Genomic DNA, 23,075 nt, shown 5'->3' with positions numbered 1-23,075 from the left:
ACTAGCAACAGTGCCTAGGGCTAACCCCCGGGTCTTCCTACTCACAACTACATGGGTCGGCATTGTGGCCGTAGACCCATTCACACAAAGGGAAACTCACCTCAAACTGCTGAAGTTGCTGATAACCCTCTGGCTGCTGTTCCGACAACTCTCTGAACCGCTGCTCCTCTAGCTCCCCGAGCTACCAATACCAACAATAACAATTAGCCTAACTGCCCTCCAGAAGTCAACTAGGTCAACTCTGGTCAAGTCCTTCTCAAGGTCAAAGTCCCAGTCAAAGTCAACCTTCCAGTTGACTCGATTCACCGAGTTGTTCTACCAACTCGCCGAGTCCATGCTCCTCAAATCCCAAACAACCCCGACTCCACTCGTCGAGTCTAGCGAGAAATCGACGGGTTCTCCTTCACTAACACTTCGGGACCATCTTCCACCGACTCGCCGAGTTCATCCTTGAACTCGTCGAGTTCATCATCATCGTATGAATGTCTAGACCATGACTCGCCGAGTTGTATGAACAACTCGTCGAGTTCATATTCATAACTAAGGAGATTGTCTTGGACTCGCCGAGTTCCTCCTCGAACTCGTCGAGTACTATGATCTTCATGTCCATTACGGACCCAGTCTGGCTGAATCCTTTACTAACTCCACTCACTGATCCGAATCATAAACAGAAGGGTTTGGGTTTGTGACCTGACTCGCCGAGTCCATGAACTGACTCGCCGAGTCCATCTTGTGGCATCTCTATTTTGTCGATTACAGACCATCCCAACACCTCCAACTCATAGATCTGGACTCCTTATGCTAGCATTGCACGTAAAGTTGCTAACTTTACGTGCATGCAAGGTGTTATGGGGCTAAAACACTTAATCCAAGCTTCAATGAAGACCTAGGTCATGAAATGGGACCTTAGCTGGATAAAGCCAACAACTTTGAGCTTCTAACGCTCAAGAGTGTCCAGATCTATTGTCCAAACCATCCTCAAGGGTTTAATACTCGGATTCACCTTGGAAATGATCCAAATGTGACCAAAAGCAAGCTAGAAAGGGGATCTATCAATTGAAAGCTCAAGGTCCAGACTTTTTACCTTCTAATAGTTGCCAAATCGATGTGAAGGCTGGATCTACACTTCCTTCCTTGCTCCTTTCTTCCAAGCCTTCAAAATCCACTCCAATGGACCTTAATCTTCACCAAAAGCTCCAAAAATGAAGTTGGGTGGCTAGGGTTTTGGGGTTCTGGACGAGAGAGGCTGTAATGAACCCTAGGGAAGAGAATAAGATGCTTAAATAGGGTACCAAGTCCCGGAATTAGGGCTTTCCCAACCCAGACCAGACTCGCCGAGTCCACTCTCCGACTCGTCGAGTCGGTCACTTAATCTTGCACACGGATCCCGCTCCGACTCGTCGAGTTCTTCCTTGGACTCGACGAGTTGACCCCCTTTTGACTTAGGGTTTCCTTTCCTTTCTTGGCCTTTCTGATTCTGGGTGTTACAATTCGATTTCGAGTCTTCGATGAAACGGAACGAGCTTAGGAATCAGGCCTTCGAGTCTTATGATGTCGGCTGGAAGAGATTAGAGAAGGTAGAAGGGAAATAGAAATCGATAAGTGGTAACGTGATTTTAGGGTTAGAGTATCTGAGGGGCTTAAATGTAATTATATATATATATATATATATATATATATATATATATATATATATATATATATATATATATATATATATATATATATATATATTCGGGGCGAGTCGGGTCGAGGCACGCATACCCCACTCCCTGTCCCGAACCTGAAATAAATACCCGATACCCGACCCGTTACCCGATAAGCTCGACCCGACCCGGCCCAGCCCAAAATCTTCGGGAATCGGGTTTTCCGGTCGGGTTCGGGTTTTTTTGCCATCCCATTTTTTGGGAAGGAGGTAAAAGAACTCTGAACCGTTTATTACCCTCTGTCCGAATCAGCGATTTGAACAACTCTGAACAGGCTATTTTTTCTTCTAATTCTCACTTCTTCGACACCCAAGCAGATCAGCACCCACATTCGTCGCCTTCAACCATCGCAATCGACTGCAATCAAATCGTCACCAACCTTCCTTCTGCGACACCAAGCTAATCGGTACGCTATTTTTCTTTGCGTTTCTCCTCGCTAATCCTTTTTCTTTCTCGGTATTCCTTCTTCGACTGCAAGCAAATCGGTATGGTTTTTTTTTCTTTGCTGTTTAGATTAGACGAACATTCTTGATTTCTCTTTTTTTGTAGTCTTAATTTCTCTATTCTCGGTAGTCCACTGTGAATCGGATATCGAATCTAGGTCTTGATACATATCGTCCTAAAGATCATTCTAGGGTAACTATATTTTGTCAAAAAAAAAAAATCCTCATTTCGTATTTGTTGTTTCTACAGCTCCGTAGCTCTTTTTGATTGCATAAATCATACTAAAAAGTCATTTGATCATTAATCGTAACTAATACCCCATTAGGACTATTCAATCAATATATAGCTTAAATATATTTCAAATTAGGATAATCTAGACTGCTGATGTTTCAAACCCCAAATCGGTACATTCAAAATACAAAATTGATCTGATATAACTGCTTCGTATTGTTTGAAAACAGTTTTCGGAAAGACTTGTTATAAGATTTAATTTGGTTTTCATCTTTTGTAACAAAAAGCTTGAAATCACCTAAGTTTTAAAGTCCAAAAACAAATCATTGATTGTTCCAAGTTGAATTCCTGTTTTTCTAGGCAGTCATAACTTCTATTTGGTTTTGATTCTCTTTTCTTCTGTTTGGGAGGGGAGTTAATTTTGAGAACTTATACCCACATAACATTTTGGCTTATATTGATGCTGCATGCTTCATATTATGTAGGGAAGATTATAAGGATGATGAGTGGAACTATCAGGCGGAAGGCTTTGTCTCTGTGCTCATCTGCAGTGGCTAATAATGTATGTATACTTTAACATAATATATTGTGTTTTAGCTTACATATGCTTTATACACTTTTTAGTCTTTAAATTGGTTAAAGGGAGACATAATTATTAAAACTAATGATGATGCTAGTATATACAAGGGGCACAGGCTTTACACATCTTATGTCAAATAGTCTCACTAGTGCTTGAAGAAGTTCAATGGTCACATTGTCTAGATGATAAACATACATATGTAGTTCTTTGCTTTTTTTTGAGAATTGACACTTTACAAGGTTTGCTTTTATTGTTGAAGAACTATATATTTAAATCTAAGGGACTATGTCACTAAATTTCACAACAATGGAACAAAAGTGCATTACTATTTCTTGTATTCATCCATCTTGTTAGAGCTAAATTTAGTTTTAAATTTAGAGTTTGTATGCTATTCAAATCTTTCCTATGAGATTACTTGTTGCTATATATATATTTTGCAATTGTGGTAGGCATTTGGAAGAGGATCAAAACTAGTACCTGAAATTCATCAAGGTATGCATGCATTCTCCTACATAAGAGTGTCTCTGTTATCACACTTAAAAATCACAAATGTTTTAACTTATCACTAAATGATGTATGTCTTACACTATTACAGGTGCTCCTGTTTATTCAAAAGCCTTAAGGTAAAATAAACACTCTTTTTTCTCTCTGGGCTGCTAAATGCAAGAAATAGCAATGCACTTTTGAATTTTTTTTTTTACATCATTGGCTAAACGCAAGAAATGGTAATGCCTTTTTCATTATGTTAAATATGCAAGTTCATTGCTATTTCTTGCATTTAGCTCTTCATTGTTCATTAGTCTTGTTGAATTAATGCTAAAACTTATCATTTCTTTACAACAATTTATGTGGCACAGGGACGTATCATCGTTTAAAACTGATTTTCTAACCCCAAAATGGGTTAGATCTTTTTCTTCACACAGTGGTATGCTTCTTTGATTGTGTCAACAATTTTTATTATAATGATCCATGCAATTCTTTATATATTTTCTTTCATATTGCAAACAGGGCCCACAGTTTGTGGTGATATCAGTGAACCAATTGCCCAAATTCAAACAGATAAGGTATTTAACAGTGCTATATCAAAAAGAATAGCAAATGTACTTCCATTGATGTGTTAGTTTTCTCATGTTACTTTCATTTCTTCCTATAATAGGCTAATAGCAAGGTACATATAAAAATATTGTATGTATACAAGAATTAGTGAATAGGAATTATATTTCACTAGAACAATTTGTTTGCAAAAACAAAAAATTAAATTGATCAACATACTATAAAATTTTAAAATAGAAATCATAAATAAAAAAATATGTTTAGTTACTTTTTGAACTAATAATAACAAAATTAATTTAATTAAAGTTGGAAATTAAAAGAAAAAAAAAAGATTAGTGTTGTTTAAGACTACATAAATAAAAGTAAATTTATAATTGTAAATCCTACACAGGTAATGGCACACAAGGCCCCTGGTTATTTTACTGCATCTGGTGCTGTGGTTGGAAGTGTTTTAACTGCTCCCATTGTAAATGCTCCACAGGTAAACCACTTAAATCCTTTTGTTACCATTTAAAATATCATTTCATTGATTAGTGTAATTTAAAATTATATCAATAAATGTAAATTTCTTACTCCTTACATTGAATTGCAATGATTTGATGGGTACATGGTTTTAGGAAATCTTTTATCCGCACAGGGCAGAATAGAGAAAAGGACAACATACTTTCACCATTTTATTGATTTTACCCGTTTAACTATTTTCTGTAGTGATTAAGTTATTATTATTATTATAATAATAGTTCAATGTCCAAGTTGATAGACTAGTGAAAGTAGGCTATGTTTTTAAACACTCAATAAAAGTATAATGATAAAGTGGTGAAAGTAGTAATGTTGTTGTTTTTTTTTTTTTTTTTTGTTTTTTTTTTCCGGCCTTTTATTTATGTTAAATACTTGAATTGAAACACTCTTTGATAAAGGGCAATATAGTGGAATCATGTAGAACCAACCAAAGTTATGGATTCAGTCTATATGTTTTGACTTTTTTGCATGGGTAGTCCCTAAAGTGTAGTTTCATTGCACTTTTGGTCCTTGACTTGGAGGGCGTTAAAATTGGGATGTCAAGCCTAAAGTAAATTGACTATTTTGCCCCCTATCTTCATCTTTCATTTTATTTTAGAGTTTGGATTTTGTTTTTTTTGCAGGCGGCTAAACTAGGGTTGGGTTCAACAGCGACTTCAACTTTCGTACCAAATCTTGCTCTGTTTTGGCATATAAACAATGGAATTGAAGAGATTTTGGCGGATTATGTTCACCATGAGATGACTCGCAGCTTAGTCTTGGTCTTAATGAGGCTCTTCCTCATAGTTGCAGCCAAAGATGTTTTCGTCGCCACAAATTGATACATTTCCATATGGCTGTCACTTTTGTTTTTGAAAAAACCCGAATAAAGATTGGTCCTAGAAGTTAGGGAATCTTGGGCTACTATCATCTATTTAGCTGATGGAATGTTTTTGATTGCTTTTGTTGTTCATTTGAAGCTTTGCTTTTAGTTTTTCTAATGCTTTCTCTTTGGCTGTGTTTGTGTTTGTTACATGGATAAGGAGATGGTATTTATGTCTTTTGCACAAATGATCGAGAGATTGTGAGTATGTTTTGTCCCTTCTTTTTGGCTAGACAAAAGAAAAAGTTGCAATTTTGAACACGACACACATTTGAGTTTCAGTTTCATACACTTTTGCTTTGTGTCATTTGTCACGACAGTTGTGTGTTGTGTTGTGTCATTGATTGAGACCCCAACGTTAGAATACATTTGCTTTTGTTTTTTATAGGGCCTTAGGCATTTTTAAGTAAAATTTGAGAATATTATTTTCAGACTTAAACTAATCAAAGACCCCAACTTCTCGAGTTACGGGAACCCTATTTTGTTTTCTAGTTTGTATTACTGTCCTTGAGTAAACATTTTTTTTTTTATTTAATGGACATAATAGAGATTTGATATAATCACATAAGCTATATACACATGAATTATAGGCTTGAAATAGAGAAAACAAAGTCATGGAAATCAAATTGTTCTAATTAGCTCCAACATGTATACAAAATTGTGTTAATTTATTATTCACTTTTAATATTTACGGTCATTTCCGTGGATATTAATATCAAATCTATAAGTGTAAAAATATTAAAACCTTGAAATATGAGGACCAAAATGTATGTAGTGTTCCTAGGCGCAAGTGGTGATGGCTTTTTAGGATTTTTTTTGTGGGCTTGTTTGACATGCATTAGACTAAGGTTAACACTACGGTCAATAAGATAAGAATTGCAAATCCTTGTCGCACTCAAGAGTGTTGGTTACATGCACAAAAGACGTAAATGCCCTCCTCATCATCATAAAAAAATAACCGTAGAAAGTGTCTTCCTATCTATGTGCATCCAATACCATCCTTAAACGCAAAAAAAGAAAAAAAAAATCAAAGATTTGGAACCAAATTTATTGTGTTTGAAAGAATCCAAAGTCACAAAACTTTGCATGAGATCTTTATCACAACCACTATCCAACAATTCCTTCATCAAAATACACGAAACAAAAGAAAATAAAAAAAGAATGGTTTCCAAATTTACTTTGCTGTGCAACGATCAAACTAAAATGCATACAACACAAGAGAAGAAAAAAAACGAATAAAAGAAAGGATTTATGTTATGGTCTTCTCTTCCAATATAGTTGATAACGTACAGCTGTCAAAGTGATGTAGTACAAGGCGTACAAAAAGGTTTAGGGTTTAAGTCATGATCTATAGAGCTGTATCCATTGGGTAGCACCCAAGAACACGAATAAACCTTGCAAATTCCTGCAATAATCATCATTCAAAAGATGTAAAACAAAATTCAAAGTGTTAAATGCAAGGAATAGAAGCATTCTTTCATTAATTTGAGGATTATAACTTCCTACATTCATTTCTTTCTAATACAACATTGTATTCTACAAATCTAACCAACTATATAAGCATTGTGATTTAATTTTTTTTTTCTAAGAACATCCTACTACGAAAAATCTACCCAATTATAGCACTGAAAATTATTTTGCAATGGAGGACATTGCTAATAATTTGGTAGGTTTTTCAAGGGGATAATACACAAAATGACAACGTAGTTCCATTTATTTTTGAATTTAGCATCCTACTTTCATTTTTTTTTTCATCAAGACAATGTACTTTCAATTTTTTTTCTTATTAAGACATTATACCTTGAAAATTCTATCCAATTATATCAGCAAAAATTGCTTTCCAAAGTACAATGCTGTAATAGGAAGACATGAAGTAGGATGCTGTAGTAAGCAAATCAATTAAACTACATTGCTATTTTTTGCATAACCCTAAGGCAAAACAGTGAAAACTTGTGAACGATTAATTTTCACATATATGTTGTAATGATTACTAATCAGCACATATGCAAACTTGATTAGAATCTTTCCGGAAAAGGAAAGTTACAACTTTTAATGATAATCTAAAATAGAAAGCATATGTTATGAAGTACAGGATTGTACCTGTAGATGTCCAAGAGCATATTGGGCACGAGGCTCAGCCATCGAAGCTTCAAAGTCAATATAAAATAGATAATCAAAGTACCTGTAAAAATCAAATGTCACATTTAATATATATATATATATATATATATATATATATATATATATATATATATATATATATATATATATATATATCATATGGAACAATTTTGTATATTCTAATCTCTTGGGCTACTGATATTGCCATATTCGTGTGTCACACAATTTGCTTAGAATTAATGTTTTTGGATAAATGATGTTTATAAAATATTCAATAAAACAACGACCTACTTGTGGAAATGAAAGGACATAAATAAACGAGGGCATATTTGTAAAAAAGTTGGAAGTTAATGTGAAAACCTCTTTCCCTAACTTTCACTGTTAATTTGCTTTTTCTGCATTAAGTAAATAAACATCGATATATAGTTGGAAATTATGGTTTTTTAGATGACATGGGTTTCTTATGATTAGAATATTAGATATTATGTTGAATTTAAGTTATTAGTTCTGGTATGATTAAAAAATATTGTATTTGTATCAGCATTGAGCATTCACATCAAACACTTTTTATATAACTATTTCATATAACCACTCATTTTTTATTCAACATCATTTACAGAAAAAAGGGTGATATGGTCAATTACTTTCATTAAGACTTTCATTCAGTTACAAAAAGAAACAGTCTTTGTTCAAACAACAATTCTTCCCTAAGTCCTATCTCAATTAAGTCAATAAGAAAGACACCCAAGTCATATGTGAACTCTGATGAATTTGATAAATTTAGGATTTTCATTTACAATCCTAGTAAATATAAATATATCAAGCATAATATAAATATACATATAAATATAATTGCACTCACGTTGCACTCCCTTTGTTGCTATCATCAACAATCCTAAGTGGACGCTTCCTTTGAGGCCTGCTTTCAATCTTGAAACAAATTTGGAGGCAAAAAAAAAAAAAATTATCAAATATGCATTTATAATCAACAAAAATATTAAATAAAAGGATGAAAAAAAATAAATTACTTTTGATAAGTTGATCTCCCTTAGAGCAAACACAGCTAAAGCCTTGAACAAGACCCCTGGGCCTTCTTCTAATGTAAACACAATGCTCGTCTGCAAAATCGAAAAGATAATATAAAAATTGAAATAATGTTTTCGGTCATTTATATGATTTGACAATTTGATTTAATATATAATAAAATAAATTAACTTTTTTATTACCTTATGGGGCTTGTCAATTCCTGGGATTATAGGTTCTCTTGCTAGTATTAGAAAACGAGTTATGTTATCTAAATCATCCTGGACATTCAATATAGCAATTATAAGACAAAAGGAGAAACGTATATTTGAAAATACTATGAGCTATTTTTTTTTTAATGTTATCAATACATAAATTAAGTGCAACAAATAGTTGCCTATCTTTTTTAAAAACTTTTATGGGGGTATAATGACCGAAATGCCCTTGTATTTATCTACATGTTTACAGATATAACATTAATAACTAGGTGACACCTGGATTGTTTGTGCTAGAATATCAAGCCCATAAATTTCTGCAGCTCGAGAACTTGCAACTGCTCCAGTGTCTAGTATGCCTTCTGAGGCTACAATCTATTAAAAAAAAAACTCTTAACATAAATTTTAAACAAAGAAAAAAAACACAATATTAAAAGTTTAAACACAAGAAATAGCAACATAGTTTCATTTATTTGTTTATTATAGCACCCTACTTCATTCCTTTCTATTACAATATTGTATACTTACTTTTTTTTTTGTTACAAAGACATTGTAGTTTAAAAGATCCACTTATTTATAGCATTACACTTTCAAATTTTTTTCCTTATTAGGACATTACACTTACAAAAATGTATCCAATAATAGCTGTGAAACTTGCTTTATATTTAGATGACATTGCTATAAAATGAAGATGCTATAAAAACGAATCAATGAAAGTACATTTGCTATTTCTTGCATATAATCCTGTTTTATGTAACATAGAAATTAAAAGGTTACCTGAGCTGCAAGAGCAGTATCTTCTGCATTAACCCTCACAACGCCTAACTTGTTAAGTGCAATCTCACATTGATCAAGTGCCTGTATCATCATTCATCCACATACAAAATAAATGCCAACATTTTTTGTTTGTGTAGGAGGGTATTTTAGACCTTTGACTCATAGTTGAAGAAAGAAAATCTTTATTAGTTTTACCACAATGTTTTAAGTAAAACATGTACTCTTCTCCTTTCATGAAAATTGCAGCTTGTTTGATATGTTATATATAGTTTGAGGAAGGTGTTGAATATGTGGTAAATTCTCTAAAATACCATTCAATAAACACAAAATAAAAGAATCTTGTATATTTTATTGTAATAACAATAATGAGTAAACAAGTAATCCAACTTAACATGTTTCTTCTTTAGGTGCTATTGGGACAACATGTTGTCTGTCTGGATAAATGATGTTTAATTTTTTTTTTTTTTGAGAAAATGAGGGTACACTTATGGAGATGTAAGGGAAAAACATATTACATATGAGGGCAAATTTGTAAAAAACTTAGGAGTTAATGCGGAAAGCCGTTCTTCTGCATTAAGTCAAAAAGAAACATTCATATATAGCTTAATGGATTAAGTGCTTGCTTTTTTTTTTTTCCTTTCCTCTAGGGGTATAAACCAATAAAGTGGCTGAATGGGTAATGCTGTATGTCTGGATTAAGTGATATATATACACAAAGACGGTTTCTTCTTCGGACCGAATAAACCGTCCAAACATGGCTAAATGACCAATTTACCCTTACACTACAACAAATAAGTTTCATAAAGAGAAACAGCACCAAAGATTTCAAAAAAAGAAAAGAAAAAAAAACCTGTGGGTGGCTTAAAACACGCTTTAATTCCTCCTTTCTTACTCCAGGCATACCCAAGAGGCAGTGATTAACAATCAACTGCACTTCACCAACAATATGCAGCCGATGACGAAGGAGTAAATCGTAATTTCTATGAATACTTCCCCCTACAGAATTCTCAATTGGGAGCACTGCTTTATCCACCAACCATAATTCAACTGCCTGAGATTTTAAAAAAAAATGCATTATAACTTTTGTTAACAAAGGTTAAATGTGTATTTATGCAACAAAGTTTCATCTTTTCCCAATTTAGCAACAAAGTGTTTTTAATACAAAGTATGCAATCACATTTCATTTTTTGATGAAACATTGTTGTGTAAATTGATAAAAAGGTGAATCATTTTTGTATACATTGATAAAAATGGATACATTGTTGCATAATATGATAAAAAAGTAAAATCCCAATCACAATGTTGCATATTTTTTTGGTCCACCTAGAATGCTAAAAACCACTTTCTTGCATAAAGTGGCAAAAGGGTGAAAGGTTATTGCATAAAACCATTGTTGGGTCGTATTAAATTTCAGACAAAAGGAAAAGAAAAAAGATGAAACCTTGAATACGGATTCAAATTGGTCACATGGGACTGTTTCACATTTTGGGTATGCTTTAAGAGCAGCAGCTTCACTATATGCACCTGGCAAACCCTATTGTAACACAAAAAACAAAAAATATTACAACAAAAACAGGATTCATTTAATATCAAATAATAATATATATTATTATTGTTACCTGATAAGCAACTCGTACTTTTGATCCATCATTACCAGAAGAGACAGGATCTGTGGCCGATAAAGGTTCTGCAATTTGTACATTCATTACATTAATATTATAATTTATAACACCCTACTTTCTTTTTTCCTATTACAACATTGTACTTTGAATATAATTGGGTAGATGTTTCAGAATATAATGTCCGAATAAGAAAAAAATTGGAATATAAGGCTATAATCAAGTAGATTTACATGATACAATTACTTAATAAGACAAAAAAGAAAGTACAATCACATAAATAACTGAACAGTGTATTACTATTTCTTGCATTTAAAAAAATTAAACACCATGTCTCGCTTTTTTATGCAAGAGAATAAGTTGTAATTGCTACACCACGACAGTCAATTAATACACTTCTATGCAACTTCACATCAAAAAGATACTGTAGCCAACTTCACATCAATATTATTTCATTAAAAGTGAATAATCTTTCTGAACAAGCGTAATACCACCAGTACTTTTCTTGAAAAGTTATCAATTTTATAAGATTAAATGTAACATTAAAGTAAAGGTGGTAGCTTTTTGTCGAATTGATGAATGGATTATAAAATTAACAAGAAAAACCCAGCACAAATTACCAACTTTCTTTAGATAAATTTCTATATAAACCGAATTTGATTGAGCTAAATTGGGGAAAACCAACTAAAAATCCAAATGTTCCTAAGCAAAAAACCTAAAGTTACAAACACAAAACGCAATCTTTGAAATGCAAGTTAACTTACTTGGCAAAGAATTCAAATCTTTATGAAATCCTGAGGATTCCGTGATCTGGGTCTCTTCAATTCCCCCATCTGTAGAATTCGAACCTAAATCAGATGGACTCAAAGTCTTCTCACCTTCAACATGTGTTTGTGCCCTATCGGGTTCGGCCAATTTCAAACCCAAACACTCCCATTTCCTCAATTTTGCAACATTAACCCTATAAGAACTAAAAGGGGGAATTCTTTTCTTGTTTTGAACGAAATCACAGAGACCCAATTCAGAAAACGAAACACAGATTGGTACAGCCTTTAAAGCCATTTCTTTTTGTACCAATCTTTAAGATTTTCGACAATGTTGTAAATTTGAAGTCTCATTTTCACAGAGGTTGCTTTGTGAAACCTGAGGCCTGTTTCAACGACATTATCAATAAGGGAAATCGTTTTCTGTTTTTGTGATGGTTTTGTCTGCAATACCCTCTTGCGCTGGAGCCTACAACTGGGGTTCTACCAGAAATTACAGTATATATATATGTGAAAGAGAGAAAGGGGTGTCAGATAAACTTAAAACTTGGACCCCCGGGTGGGGTGGGGGAGTAGGTGAGCAGGAGAATCGAGAGAGAGAGGGAGAGAGAAATTGCGTGTATGCACGTATTATTGTATTTAGAGTAAATTATATAAATGGTCTCTTGTTTTTCATAGATTTGCTCTCTGAGTTCAGCTTTCAAAAATTTGGCATTGATACTCTTTAAGTTTCAATTTCTTACTAACACCGTTAGATAACATCTGTTAAATGGTGTCAAATGACCAATTTCCTCATGTTTTGTCTTTAGGATTTCTTCATTTTATAATATACTCCACTTTAAATATTGAGGTCACACCTCTAACCCTAACACCACTCTCTTCTCATACCTCTTCACCATCCCTCCACCCTTACCATTTAGGTTGTCGATGAGCTTCTCCTCCTCTACACCATTTGTTCCACCAACGAAAGAAACCTAAAAACCTCAAAACAAAATTGCAAATACTCTCCATTGAAGACTTCTGATTACACTATCTATGTTTACCATTGGTGGTCCTCTTTATTGTTCCATATTTTGCTACCAAATGGAATTGTATTCCTTAAGAATAAAAATATTCAAAGAGAGTAAAACCCCGTTTGATAGACATTTTTCCAGTTCTAAACAGATCTTTCTGGCTGAATGAGCCAGAAAGACTGTTTGATTTGCAAAAAAAAAAATGGTCTTTCCCGGTAATATATGTATTTCTCATAAAGCCCTAAAACCATATATTTTTGGCTGAATGGGTCGGAAAGAGAATTATGCCCCAAACCTCACATCTTTCTTTCTTTTCTTCTAACATAAGATTTAGGAGAACCATTTCATATATAATATTTCAATCACAACAATAGAGTAATATGGTCATTTTTCATCATTCAACAAAGTCAGTCAGATATACAATCAAACAACATGGTTTCTTTCTCAGTCAGTAAACTTTCCCAAACAACACTTTCCCAAACAACACTTTCCCAGATGACAACTATCAAACGGGGCCTAATATAGTTACTCAATAATCAAAAGCAAGAATTGCAGAAAATCTATATAGTTGATGAATCTTTTTATTGAATAAGTGATATCCGACAATAGCTAGGAGTCATGTACACCATTCCTTTCCATTTTTGAACCATTTGAAAGGGCTTCAATATGTTTCTTTTTATTAAAATTTTATTCTATATGTTAGAATTCAATATATGATAACTTGGTATAAAAGAATCATGAATAAAAATGGTTGAACTGCTCTCTATAAATAAATTGTTTTAGTATATTAACATAATCTCACCTAACCATTTGTCTCTATATCTTGTAGTTCCCCATAGAAACATCTATTTGCATACTTCTACTTTGGATGGGGTAACAGTCTTTTTGAGAACCCCTAAGCGGAGGTTGATAGAGAACAAATCTATAATATTGTGGGAAGGAAGGGGTGGTGGTGTTGGAAACAAAGGATAAACAAATTGCCCTAATTGGATTCTCTAAAATGAGGTAAAGATTGTCTACATGAAAATAAAAAAGAAGAAATTACAAGAAGAAAGGAACTATGCTTTTTATATGAAAAATAATAACTTTTCAGCATTACAAGACTCTGAAATAGAAAAAATCAAACACAACTTAAGCTGTAAAATAAGACATGTAAAGTCCCAAATTTTAAACCAAAATTTTCAATTTTAAATAAGAATAAACATCTCAAACCATTTTCCAAAAGTATAATACAATATCAATTTGTTCAAGACATAACATATCGAGTACCAAAACTAAGTAATAATAACTCATAGTAAAATGATATAAACGGAAGTCTCCAAAACAATTTCCATGGATGTGATACAGTCACGTCGCGCCTTTTCCCTTGCTATAAAAAACAATCTGAAACATTTGAAATTCAAACCGTAAGCACAAAGATTAGCGAGTTTTCCAAGATACCACATGCACATGTGAATGTTATGGTCCCCCTATAGTCTTACACTTATTTCTGCTTGCTACAGTCCCCCTGCAGTCTTTCCTGCTATGCCCCCCACCCCCATAATGTCACACCCCCGAACCAGATGGCGGAAACGTCTGGGGGCTTGTGCGTGACTTCATCTTGAAATATCATTACAGTGAATATAAATGAAACATACATCATCATCACCATGCATAATATAATACAACTGCCATTGTTTACATCAAGTACAATCTTTTAAATTACATGACCAAAACATTCAATGTATGATGTTTAACAGTACACAAAACAAAATCCCATATCTTCCGCTTAACGAGTCCCTGAGAATATAAGTTATTTTGAAAACGTCAACATATATAATGTTGGTGAGTTCATAAGCATATTTGATTGAAAAGTTTTGTATGGTTCGTAAAACACCAGAAAATCCGATATTTTCTGTATAGTAGTTTGAAGGTAATGTGTGAAAATCAAGTATTAATGCATGCGTGTTTGCTGCTTTTGGAATGTATAAATAACAATGTAATCCAGATAAAAACCATGTATTTTCTGATGTAAGTAGAAGGCAATGTATAAATGTATTTCTCCCAGAAAATCCGATATTTTCTGCTTATAAATGTATCGTAATCATAAAATTTCCAAGACCGAGTATCGATGTATGTATGTTTTTAGTATCGTCTAGATTTGTATATATATACCGAAATCTTTGATGAAGTTAGTCTCTAAGTGAGTCGTTACAACCATGCTTGATAATGACTAATTCGCCTGTCTTGGCATTTTCAGGCGCCAGTTTTGATGTAGGTAAAGTTTGTCGCCCTAAACTGGCCTAGTCTAGCTGAAGCGAACAGCTAAGGCGTGGGGGGTCACCCCGTAGAGATCTATACACAAACTCCCGCTCTCCCTCCAGGAAACTCTGGTTATAACTACAGGCTACGATCATACACTCAAAGCTGTCAACCGACAAATCTCACTAGATTCTCAACTTGTTCACGAGTAATGTATTTCACCAGGTAAAATGTTTACGTGTATGTTTTAAGTTTTCAAATCTAAAAGTATGTATATGAATATATGAAGTTTAATAAATATGTAGAGGTATAGCTAAGATCCACTAAGCATGTGATTTTCAGTCCAAGCCCAATTAGCATGTAAATGGACCACTAAGGCCCAATAAACATGTAAAAGGGTAATTTAGGCCCAATAGGCATGTAAATGGACCACTAAGACCCAATAAACATGTGTTCCATAGTTTAGGCCCAAATTAACATGTAAATGGGCCGCAAGGCCCAATAAGCATGTCATGGAAAATATTAGGCCCAATATACACTTAAATGGACCCTTAAGGCCCATTGGCCATGTAACGAGAGTATTAGGCCCAATAAAAACTATTATCGATGTATTTCGTCCATTCGTTATTATTTCGTTGTTTATTTTAGCTCGAGGTTTACCAAGACAACAAAAATATCTAATTTTTGTAATAGTGACACTTTTGGCTCACTAGACTGAAAATATACATTTTCAGCCCATTTTTCACCGAAAATTTTATTTTTAACTCTTGTTTAAATAAAATGACATTTTTGGTCCTTTTTGGTGAAAATAACATTTTTAGCCCATTAGACCATCAAACTTAGCATTTTTGGCCCAATTATAAATTTGTTTTACAATTTCGGTCCAAAATACGTTTATTGACATTTCCAGCCCTTATTTTGTAAAAATTTACATTTTTGGCCAAATTTCCGAAAACTTTACATTTTTGGCCCAATTTAGAAATAGGTGTCATTTTTAGCCTTTATTTTTGTTCATTTCTTGTTTTTGGCTCAAGTTTTGATTAAATAACATTTTAACCCCTAAAAACTCACATTTTTCGCATTTTGGGCCCAAAACCGTAAGGCCCAATTTTTAAGCTCATTATGCTAAAATTTACCCCTTTGGTCCTTTGAAAAGTGTGATTATCATAAAAACCCAATTTTATGCACATATGAACTTTTTGATCCTTATAAAAACTGTAAGTGGCAAAATTTTCCAACTCTTTTGTTTACTTGTCAAAAATGATCCTTATACAAGATGTTTGTTTTGTTTTTCACATCTTAGGCATGTATAACACTTTTATCCTTGTAGTATGATGTTTAGAGTGTTTTAGTTTATGAATCTCACCCATTTTTGTTATAGTGTTCGAGATTCATCAAGATTTATCACATAATCACAACATAAACCAAGAAAATCACACATAACATGCATAAATACATAGATCTACACATAAACACTTGTATTCTCCCCCAAAAACATGTAAAAACCGAAAACAAGGGGGTATGAACTCACCTTGCTTGTTTTGTTCTCGGTTTGGTGAAGATAAGTGTCACAACTAGCATTTTAGCTAAAAAAATTCTATTCTTGTGTAATCATTCAACCATTGTAAAACATATACTCTAAGTAAATATCACCCAAGGCTCATTTAAATTCACCTCTCACGTTCAACAAAGAGTCTGAAAACCCTAAGAATCCCGGTTTAAGTCCATATTGGATTAGGATTTCCTTATTGGGCCTAATGGGCCAATAAGCATTCAATTCAACTATTTTGGGCTTGGAAACCCTTTTTGGATTCTAAATGGACCCAATTCACAAATCTATAACATTTTGGACCATTTGGGCCTAGAGTGATTCATTCTAACCCTAATGGGCCTTATTGGGCCATAACCAATCCAATTAACCCTAGTAAGCCATAAATCCATTCTTTTATGCCATTTTGTGCCGTGAACTACCCTAAAGGCCCAATGGGCCGAAAACTTCTCTACGGGCCTCATAATTTCGAGTAAGGATCAAGATTGGGCCAAAAATAATTCATCTTCTCCTTCTTAATTTAATTCTCGGCCCATAAGTAAAAAAAAAAGAGAAATGACTAATTAATCCAAACCTTGACACATCACTTTTGTTTAAAGGATAACCAAGCTTAATGCATCACATACATCTAGACAAGTCCCATATATCCATGCAAACTCTTCTCTTTCCTCTCTTCTTCTACTCACGGCTGAGAGGCAAAAGACACACACACACTCTTTCAAATCCTCTCCAAACACTCTCCAAGATTATCCTCCTTCCTCCAAGATCTCAAAATTTTGCTTGAGTTCTAAGGATCTTCATCAAGTATTTCCAATCTTTGGTAAGTTATTATCAAACACAAACATCTCCTTTCATTTTAACATGAAAAATTCCTTCTTACATAGCTTTATTCCATGATCACACTCTTGGAAACTTCTTAAGCTCGAAATCTACTCAAGGAGCTTGCTAGAGCCAAAAATCACATCAACTTCTTCCACTTCTTCTTCAAAACCGAAACATCAAAGCAAAGGTGAGTTCATACCCCCTTGTATTCGGTTTTTACATGATTTTTGGGGGAGAATACAAGTAAAATGTGTAGATCTATGTGTTATATGCATGTCTTGTGTGATTTCTTAGTTTATTTTGTAAAAATATGTTAGATCTTAACATATCTCGACCTCTTAAGCAACATTAAGTAAAAATTCTATGAACTAAGACATCTTCTACATCATATTATCAAGCTAAAAGTGTTCATATGTTTAAGACATAAAAACTTAAGGCAAAAACCTTGTTAAGGGTCAAAATTGTCAAGAAAACAAAAGATAAGGACAAAAAGTGACATTTATGTGTTTATAAGGATCAAACAGGTCCTACTATATAAAAATGGATTTTTATGATAAACATGCTTTCCAAAGGGGCAAAAATGTAAACTTTAGCTTAATGGGCCAAACATTTGGGCCTCACGGTTTTGGGCCCAAATTTGCGAAAAAAATGAAAGTTTTGGGATTAAAAATGTTATTTGGCCAAAGTTTGAGTCATAATTGTAAATAAACCAAATTGAGGGGTGAAAATAACATTTATTTCTAAATGGGACCAAAAATGTAACTTTTATCAAAATTGGGCAGAAAGTGTCAATTTTTACAAACAAGGGGCTGAAAATGCACTTTTCTGCAAAACTGGGCCAAAAATGTCAAAATATAAATTTTTGGACTAAACCCGTGAATTTCTAAACATTTGGGACTAAATTACAAATTTTTATAAATTATGGACTAAAGTGTTATTTTTACAAAACTTTGGGCCTTAATTGAAAATTTGAGGCTTATTGACCAAAAATGTCGTTTTTACAAAAAGAAGACTTTTTATAATCAATTTGGTAAACCTCGAGCTAAAACAAACAACGAAACAATAATGAATGGACAAAATACATCGATAATAATTTTATTGGGCCTAGTATTCACATTACATGACCAATGGGCCTTAAGGGCCCATTCAAATGTATATTGAGCCCAATATCTTGCATGACATGTTTATTGGGCTTTGCGACCCATGTACATGTTAATTTGGGCTTGAGCTATGGGTCACATGTTTGTTGGGCCTTGGTGGTCCATTTACATGCCTATTGGGCCCAAATTACCCTCTTACATGTTATTGGGCCTTTGTGGTCCCTTTACATGCTAATTGGGCTTGCACTGAAATTCACATGCTAGGTAGATCGTAACTCTATCCTTTACATAATTATTGAACTTTGTATACTTATATATGTACCTTTGGATATGAAAACATGCAACATACACGTAAACATTAAACATAGTGAAAAACATAACGAACATGAAAGGTTGAGAATCTAGTGAGACTTGTCGGTTGTCACCTCTGAGTGTACAATCGTAGCCTGTAGTTATAACCAGAGTTTCTGGAGGGAGAGCGGGAGTGTGTGTATAGATCTATACGGGGTGACCCCCCTCGCCTTAGCTGTTCGCTACAGCTAGACTAGGTCAGTCTAGGGCGACAAAACATTGAGCAAATACCGGCATTTGAAAAAATGCCAAGACAAGCAACCTAGTCATTATCATGTATGGTTATAACGGATCATATGGAGATCCAATACCAATTTAACATTTCAGAGATTAACCCTTTGAGTGTGTCAATACAAAACAACTTATTTAACGATACAAGAACCTCGACATTATTATAAATTAGAAAATATCAGATTTTCTGGGGAAATATTAATATTCAATTATCACTTACTTACAATACAAAGAAATCTAAACTAGATTCATATATGTTACTACTATGAAATTCACACATACATCTATACTTGATTATCACATCATTTTCAGACTTTTTTCAGAAAATATCGGATTTTCTGGGCTTTTACAAAAGATACAAAGACTTTTATTCAAACATACTTATGAACTCACCAACATTATATATGTTGACCATTTTCAAAATAACTTGTATTCTCAGGTAATCGTTAAGCAGGAAGATTTTCAAGTATGTATGGTTTTATTTTATGTAACATCACTCATTGTACTATTAATACTTTGAACTTATGTACTTTATAACAATGTACTTGATGTGAACAATGATGGTTGTTATATGTAATGTTGGGATGAATGTGTTATGTTTCATGTATATTCATTGTGATGATAATTCAATTGTTAGTCACCCGAGCCCCCGGACGTTTCCGCCGTCTGGTTCGGGGGTGTGACAGGTTGGTATCAGAGCAATGTTTATAGTGAACTAGCATATCTAACCATATATGATATGCAACTATAAACACACTGGGACTAAATAACTCTGAACAAATCAAAAATTTCACACTTATGTGCGCATATTAGAATAATAACCTAACAATATTTAATAAAAGCTTCTGGAGGAAATTGAACACTATGATTAAACCTGGGCAGTTATGTAGTCATATTAGGGATGAATATAGCCTGATCAACTATATTTATTCAGAATATGACCAACATGTGTTCGGGAGTAATCATAGCGGGAAATGAATCCAAAAGCCTACCTCACTCTCCAATAACTCTAGGGAACCCAAACTTAAATAACTAAAAATATACTATAGGGATAATCAAAACGTGATTTATTTATGCACTCTTGTGCCGTCAGTATGGCTGGTTTCCACCTCCCCGAAGATCCTTATTTCCCCAATCAGGGAAATAACGGATGGCTAGAAGAATCTGAAGAGGAACCTGAGGAAGAGGAAGAACCAGAAGAAGAAATCGAAGAGGGACCTGCAGAACCTGTGGCAGATGTTGAAGAAGAAGAGTCTGGGGACGACAACGATGATGATTCGGACGCAGAGTCCGTAGTCATCAACCCACCGTACCCCGTGAGGGTGCCAGCTCACCGAATGGGCCCTAGTGGCCCTACACCTCCCTATCGACATTTGGAGGTGGAGCAGACAACAGGGACAGCGACCCCCATTTGGCATGGCTCGAGAGTTCTATGACTTGAGGGATGGAGGACCAGCTGACCGAACACTTCCAGTCATGGTGAGACGATTGAGGGATACTGGCGATCTGGCTCAGAGCACCGCCGATCAGATGCACCAGATGCGAACTAGGGTTGCGAGGGCAGAGCAGGAAACACGAGAGGTTATCCGGGAATTCCACATGAGGCAGGTGAGGTGGGAGGCTCGACTTCGAGACGCGGAGCGACAGGTGGGTCACCTTCAGGGAGCATCCACTTCCTCAGCACCACCCCCTGGACCATCCCACCATGACTAGGACCAGCCGTATCTTTCGTTAGTATTATGTTTATGTGATCTATGCTATGTACTATCGACTCTATGTTTAAGTGACCACACTAGTCATAGGGTCATCATGCTGCCAGATTTTATATTTCCCCATGTACTGTATGCCTTCTGGCAAATTTTCATGTATCAAAACTATTAGTATTAATGAAAATGCTCTATGTTTTATCATGACGTTGTCATCTTCTATGTGTTTTATTTCCTTGTTTTATGTTAATGTATGAAATTACTTAAATACACACACTATACGCCTAGTCTATGGGATTCCAAACACGCAAAACAATAGGCACTCAACATCTTTCCGTTCCATGACAGAAAGATGCCTCAAAGACCCAACCATGGAAACAACGTAACCCTGACCCCACCTGAGATAAACTCAGTTGCATTCCAGGCAGCAGTGTCCGCTGCGGTCACTGCAGCACTTGCGTAGATTCGCAATGGAAACAACGGAGAAGGCAACGGACAGGGAGCCGGAAGCACAAATCAAGGAACGAACCACGGAGCCGCTCGAACATGCACCTACAAGGACTTCACCAATGCCAAACCTCGAACCTTTAATGGGACAGGAGGCGTAATAGCCCTGAAGCGATGGATCGAGAAAGTAGAATCCGTTTTTGAAATCTGCGGGTGTCCAGATGAGTGTAAGGTCAAGTTCGCAGCCTGCACATTCATTGACCAAGCAATCTCCTGGTGGAATGGCCACATAGAGGCCATGACACTCCCGGTGGCAAACGCGATACCCTGGGAAGAGCTTAAGGAAATGATGCTGGCTGAATACTGTCCAAGAGGCGAAATCCAGAAGATGGAACAAGAGTTGTGGAACCTCACGGTTCAAAACTCCGATATCGACACATACATATCCAGGTTCAGTGAGCTATCTCTTCTGTGTCCCGGAATGATCACCTCAGAAGGGAAAAATATTGAGAGGTTTATCTGGGGATTGACTGCACATATCCAAGGGAATGTCATTGCAGCAAACCCTGAGACGTTTGATAGCGCCAAGAGACTGGCCAAGAAATTGTATGATCATGGCAACAAGAAGGGTGCCAAAACAGCAGAAGCGGAGGTCAAGAAAGAAGGTGAGAACAAGAAAGGGAAAAACAACAAGCGAAAGGGAAAGCAAAACTCAGAATCATCTAAGAAGCAACAAACTGTGACTGTCCATGCTGCAACTCAAGCTACCACCACACCACATGCTCCAGCCTCATCCACGCCAAACGCTCCAAAGCAGTATTCAAGAAATCTCCCCAAGTGTAAAAAATGTAACTTCCACCATCACGGGGAGTGCAGAGAGATGATTTGCACAAGGTGCAACCGGAAGGGCCATACAACCAAGTATTGTAGGGCTCAGCTTCAACAGAACCAGATGACAACAACAACAACAACAGCAACAACAATAACAATAACACCAACGCTGGGGCCAGTTATACCTGTTATGGATGTGGGAAAACCGGGCATTTCAGGCGAAACTGCCCCAACACAAACAATCAAGGGGCAGGAGCAGCAGGGAGATTGCTGACAATGGGTCAGGGTGAAGCAGTGCAGGACCCAGCCGTTGTCACCGGTACGTTCCTACTTAACAACTCGTATGCATGCATCTTATTTGATAGTGGGGTGGAACGAAGTTTCGTTAGTAATAAATTCAAATACTTGCTAAATCAACAACCCCAGAAGCTCAACGAAGCCTTTACCGTGGAAATGGCTAATGGGAAAACGGAAACAACCAAAGATATCTATATAGGATGTACATTAGCACTAAACAACCACTCTTTCCAAATAAATTTGATGCCCGTAAATATTAGGAGTTTTGATGTGATCATCGGCATGGATTGGTTAAGCCCCCATCATGCCGATATTATGTGTCACGAGAAGGCCGTTCACCTTCATCTTCTCAATCACGAAACCCTAATAATCTACGAAGATTAACCTGGCGCAAACCTTCGCCTTATCTCATGTATCAAGGCACAAAAGTGTCTACAAAAGAAGAACTACGCATTCCTTGCTCATGTGGTGGATAAAACCAAAGAGGAAGCGAGCATTCACAACATCCCAATGGCGTGTGACTTCCTGGATGTGTTTCCATAAGATCTTCCGGGAATACCTCCAGAACGACAA

At 35.2% G+C, this 23,075-nt stretch overlaps 2 protein-coding genes across 4 annotated transcripts; one reads left to right on the top strand and one right to left on the bottom strand.

The window, feature by feature from the left end:
- The first annotated feature begins 1,976 nt into the window (after positions 1 to 1,976).
- On the top strand, positions 1,977 to 5,513 carry SDH4 (succinate dehydrogenase subunit 4). 3 transcript variants are annotated; one of them, XM_079087187.1, is made up of 8 exons: positions 1,977 to 2,112; positions 2,867 to 2,943; positions 3,411 to 3,453; positions 3,557 to 3,584; positions 3,819 to 3,886; positions 3,970 to 4,025; positions 4,406 to 4,495; positions 5,157 to 5,513. In XM_079087187.1, the coding sequence occupies exons 2-8, from the start codon at positions 2,881 to 2,883 to the stop codon at positions 5,352 to 5,354; spliced, it is 546 nt and encodes a 181-aa protein (XP_078943313.1). In that variant the 5' UTR covers positions 1,977 to 2,112; positions 2,867 to 2,880; the 3' UTR covers positions 5,355 to 5,513. The 3 variants fall into 3 exon arrangements, with proteins under 3 accessions (XP_078943313.1, XP_078943315.1, XP_078943314.1); XM_079087189.1 differs by having other exon boundaries at positions 1,982 to 2,112; positions 2,872 to 2,943; XM_079087188.1 differs by having other exon boundaries at positions 2,079 to 2,191.
- Positions 5,514 to 6,415: 902 nt separating this feature from the next.
- Positions 6,416 to 12,513, bottom strand: ADT1 (arogenate dehydratase 1). Its single transcript, XM_079087186.1, has 11 exons — positions 11,915 to 12,513; positions 11,151 to 11,218; positions 10,973 to 11,065; positions 10,382 to 10,582; positions 9,532 to 9,612; positions 9,034 to 9,129; positions 8,743 to 8,820; positions 8,545 to 8,634; positions 8,379 to 8,446; positions 7,496 to 7,577; positions 6,416 to 6,800 (listed from the first exon to the last, which is right to left on the bottom strand). Exons 1-11 carry the CDS (start codon positions 12,210 to 12,212, stop codon positions 6,744 to 6,746), a joined length of 1,212 nt encoding a protein of 403 aa, XP_078943312.1. The 5' UTR covers positions 12,213 to 12,513; the 3' UTR covers positions 6,416 to 6,743.
- Positions 12,514 to 23,075: the final 10,562 nt, after the last annotated feature.

Source organism: Lactuca virosa, chromosome 1 (genome assembly GCF_052849685.1).
Source record: "Lactuca virosa cultivar CGN04683 chromosome 1, Lactuca_virosa_CGN04683_v6, whole genome shotgun sequence".
Classification (NCBI taxonomy): Eukaryota; Viridiplantae; Streptophyta; class Magnoliopsida; order Asterales; family Asteraceae; genus Lactuca; species Lactuca virosa.
This window is presented reverse-complemented; position numbering and strand designations above follow the sequence as displayed.

Coding starts and splice junctions, on each gene's coding strand:
- ADT1 (XM_079087186.1), bottom strand. CDS start 12,212: ATGGCTTTAAAGGCTGTACCAATCTGTGTTTCGTTTTCTGAATTGGGT. Junction 8,447..8,544: donor GGGAGATCAACTTATCAAAA/GTAATTTATTTT, acceptor ATTTGTTTCAAG/ATTGAAAGCAGGCCTCAAAG. Junction 7,578..8,378: donor AGCAACAAAGGGAGTGCAAC/GTGAGTGCAATT, acceptor TGATTTTTACAG/GTACTTTGATTATCTATTTT.
- SDH4 (XM_079087187.1), top strand. CDS start 2,881: ATGATGAGTGGAACTATCAGGCGGAAGGCTTTGTCTCTGTGCTCATCT. Junction 2,944..3,410: donor CATCTGCAGTGGCTAATAAT/GTATGTATACTT, acceptor CAATTGTGGTAG/GCATTTGGAAGAGGATCAAA. Junction 4,496..5,156: donor CCATTGTAAATGCTCCACAG/GTAAACCACTTA, acceptor TTTTTTTTGCAG/GCGGCTAAACTAGGGTTGGG.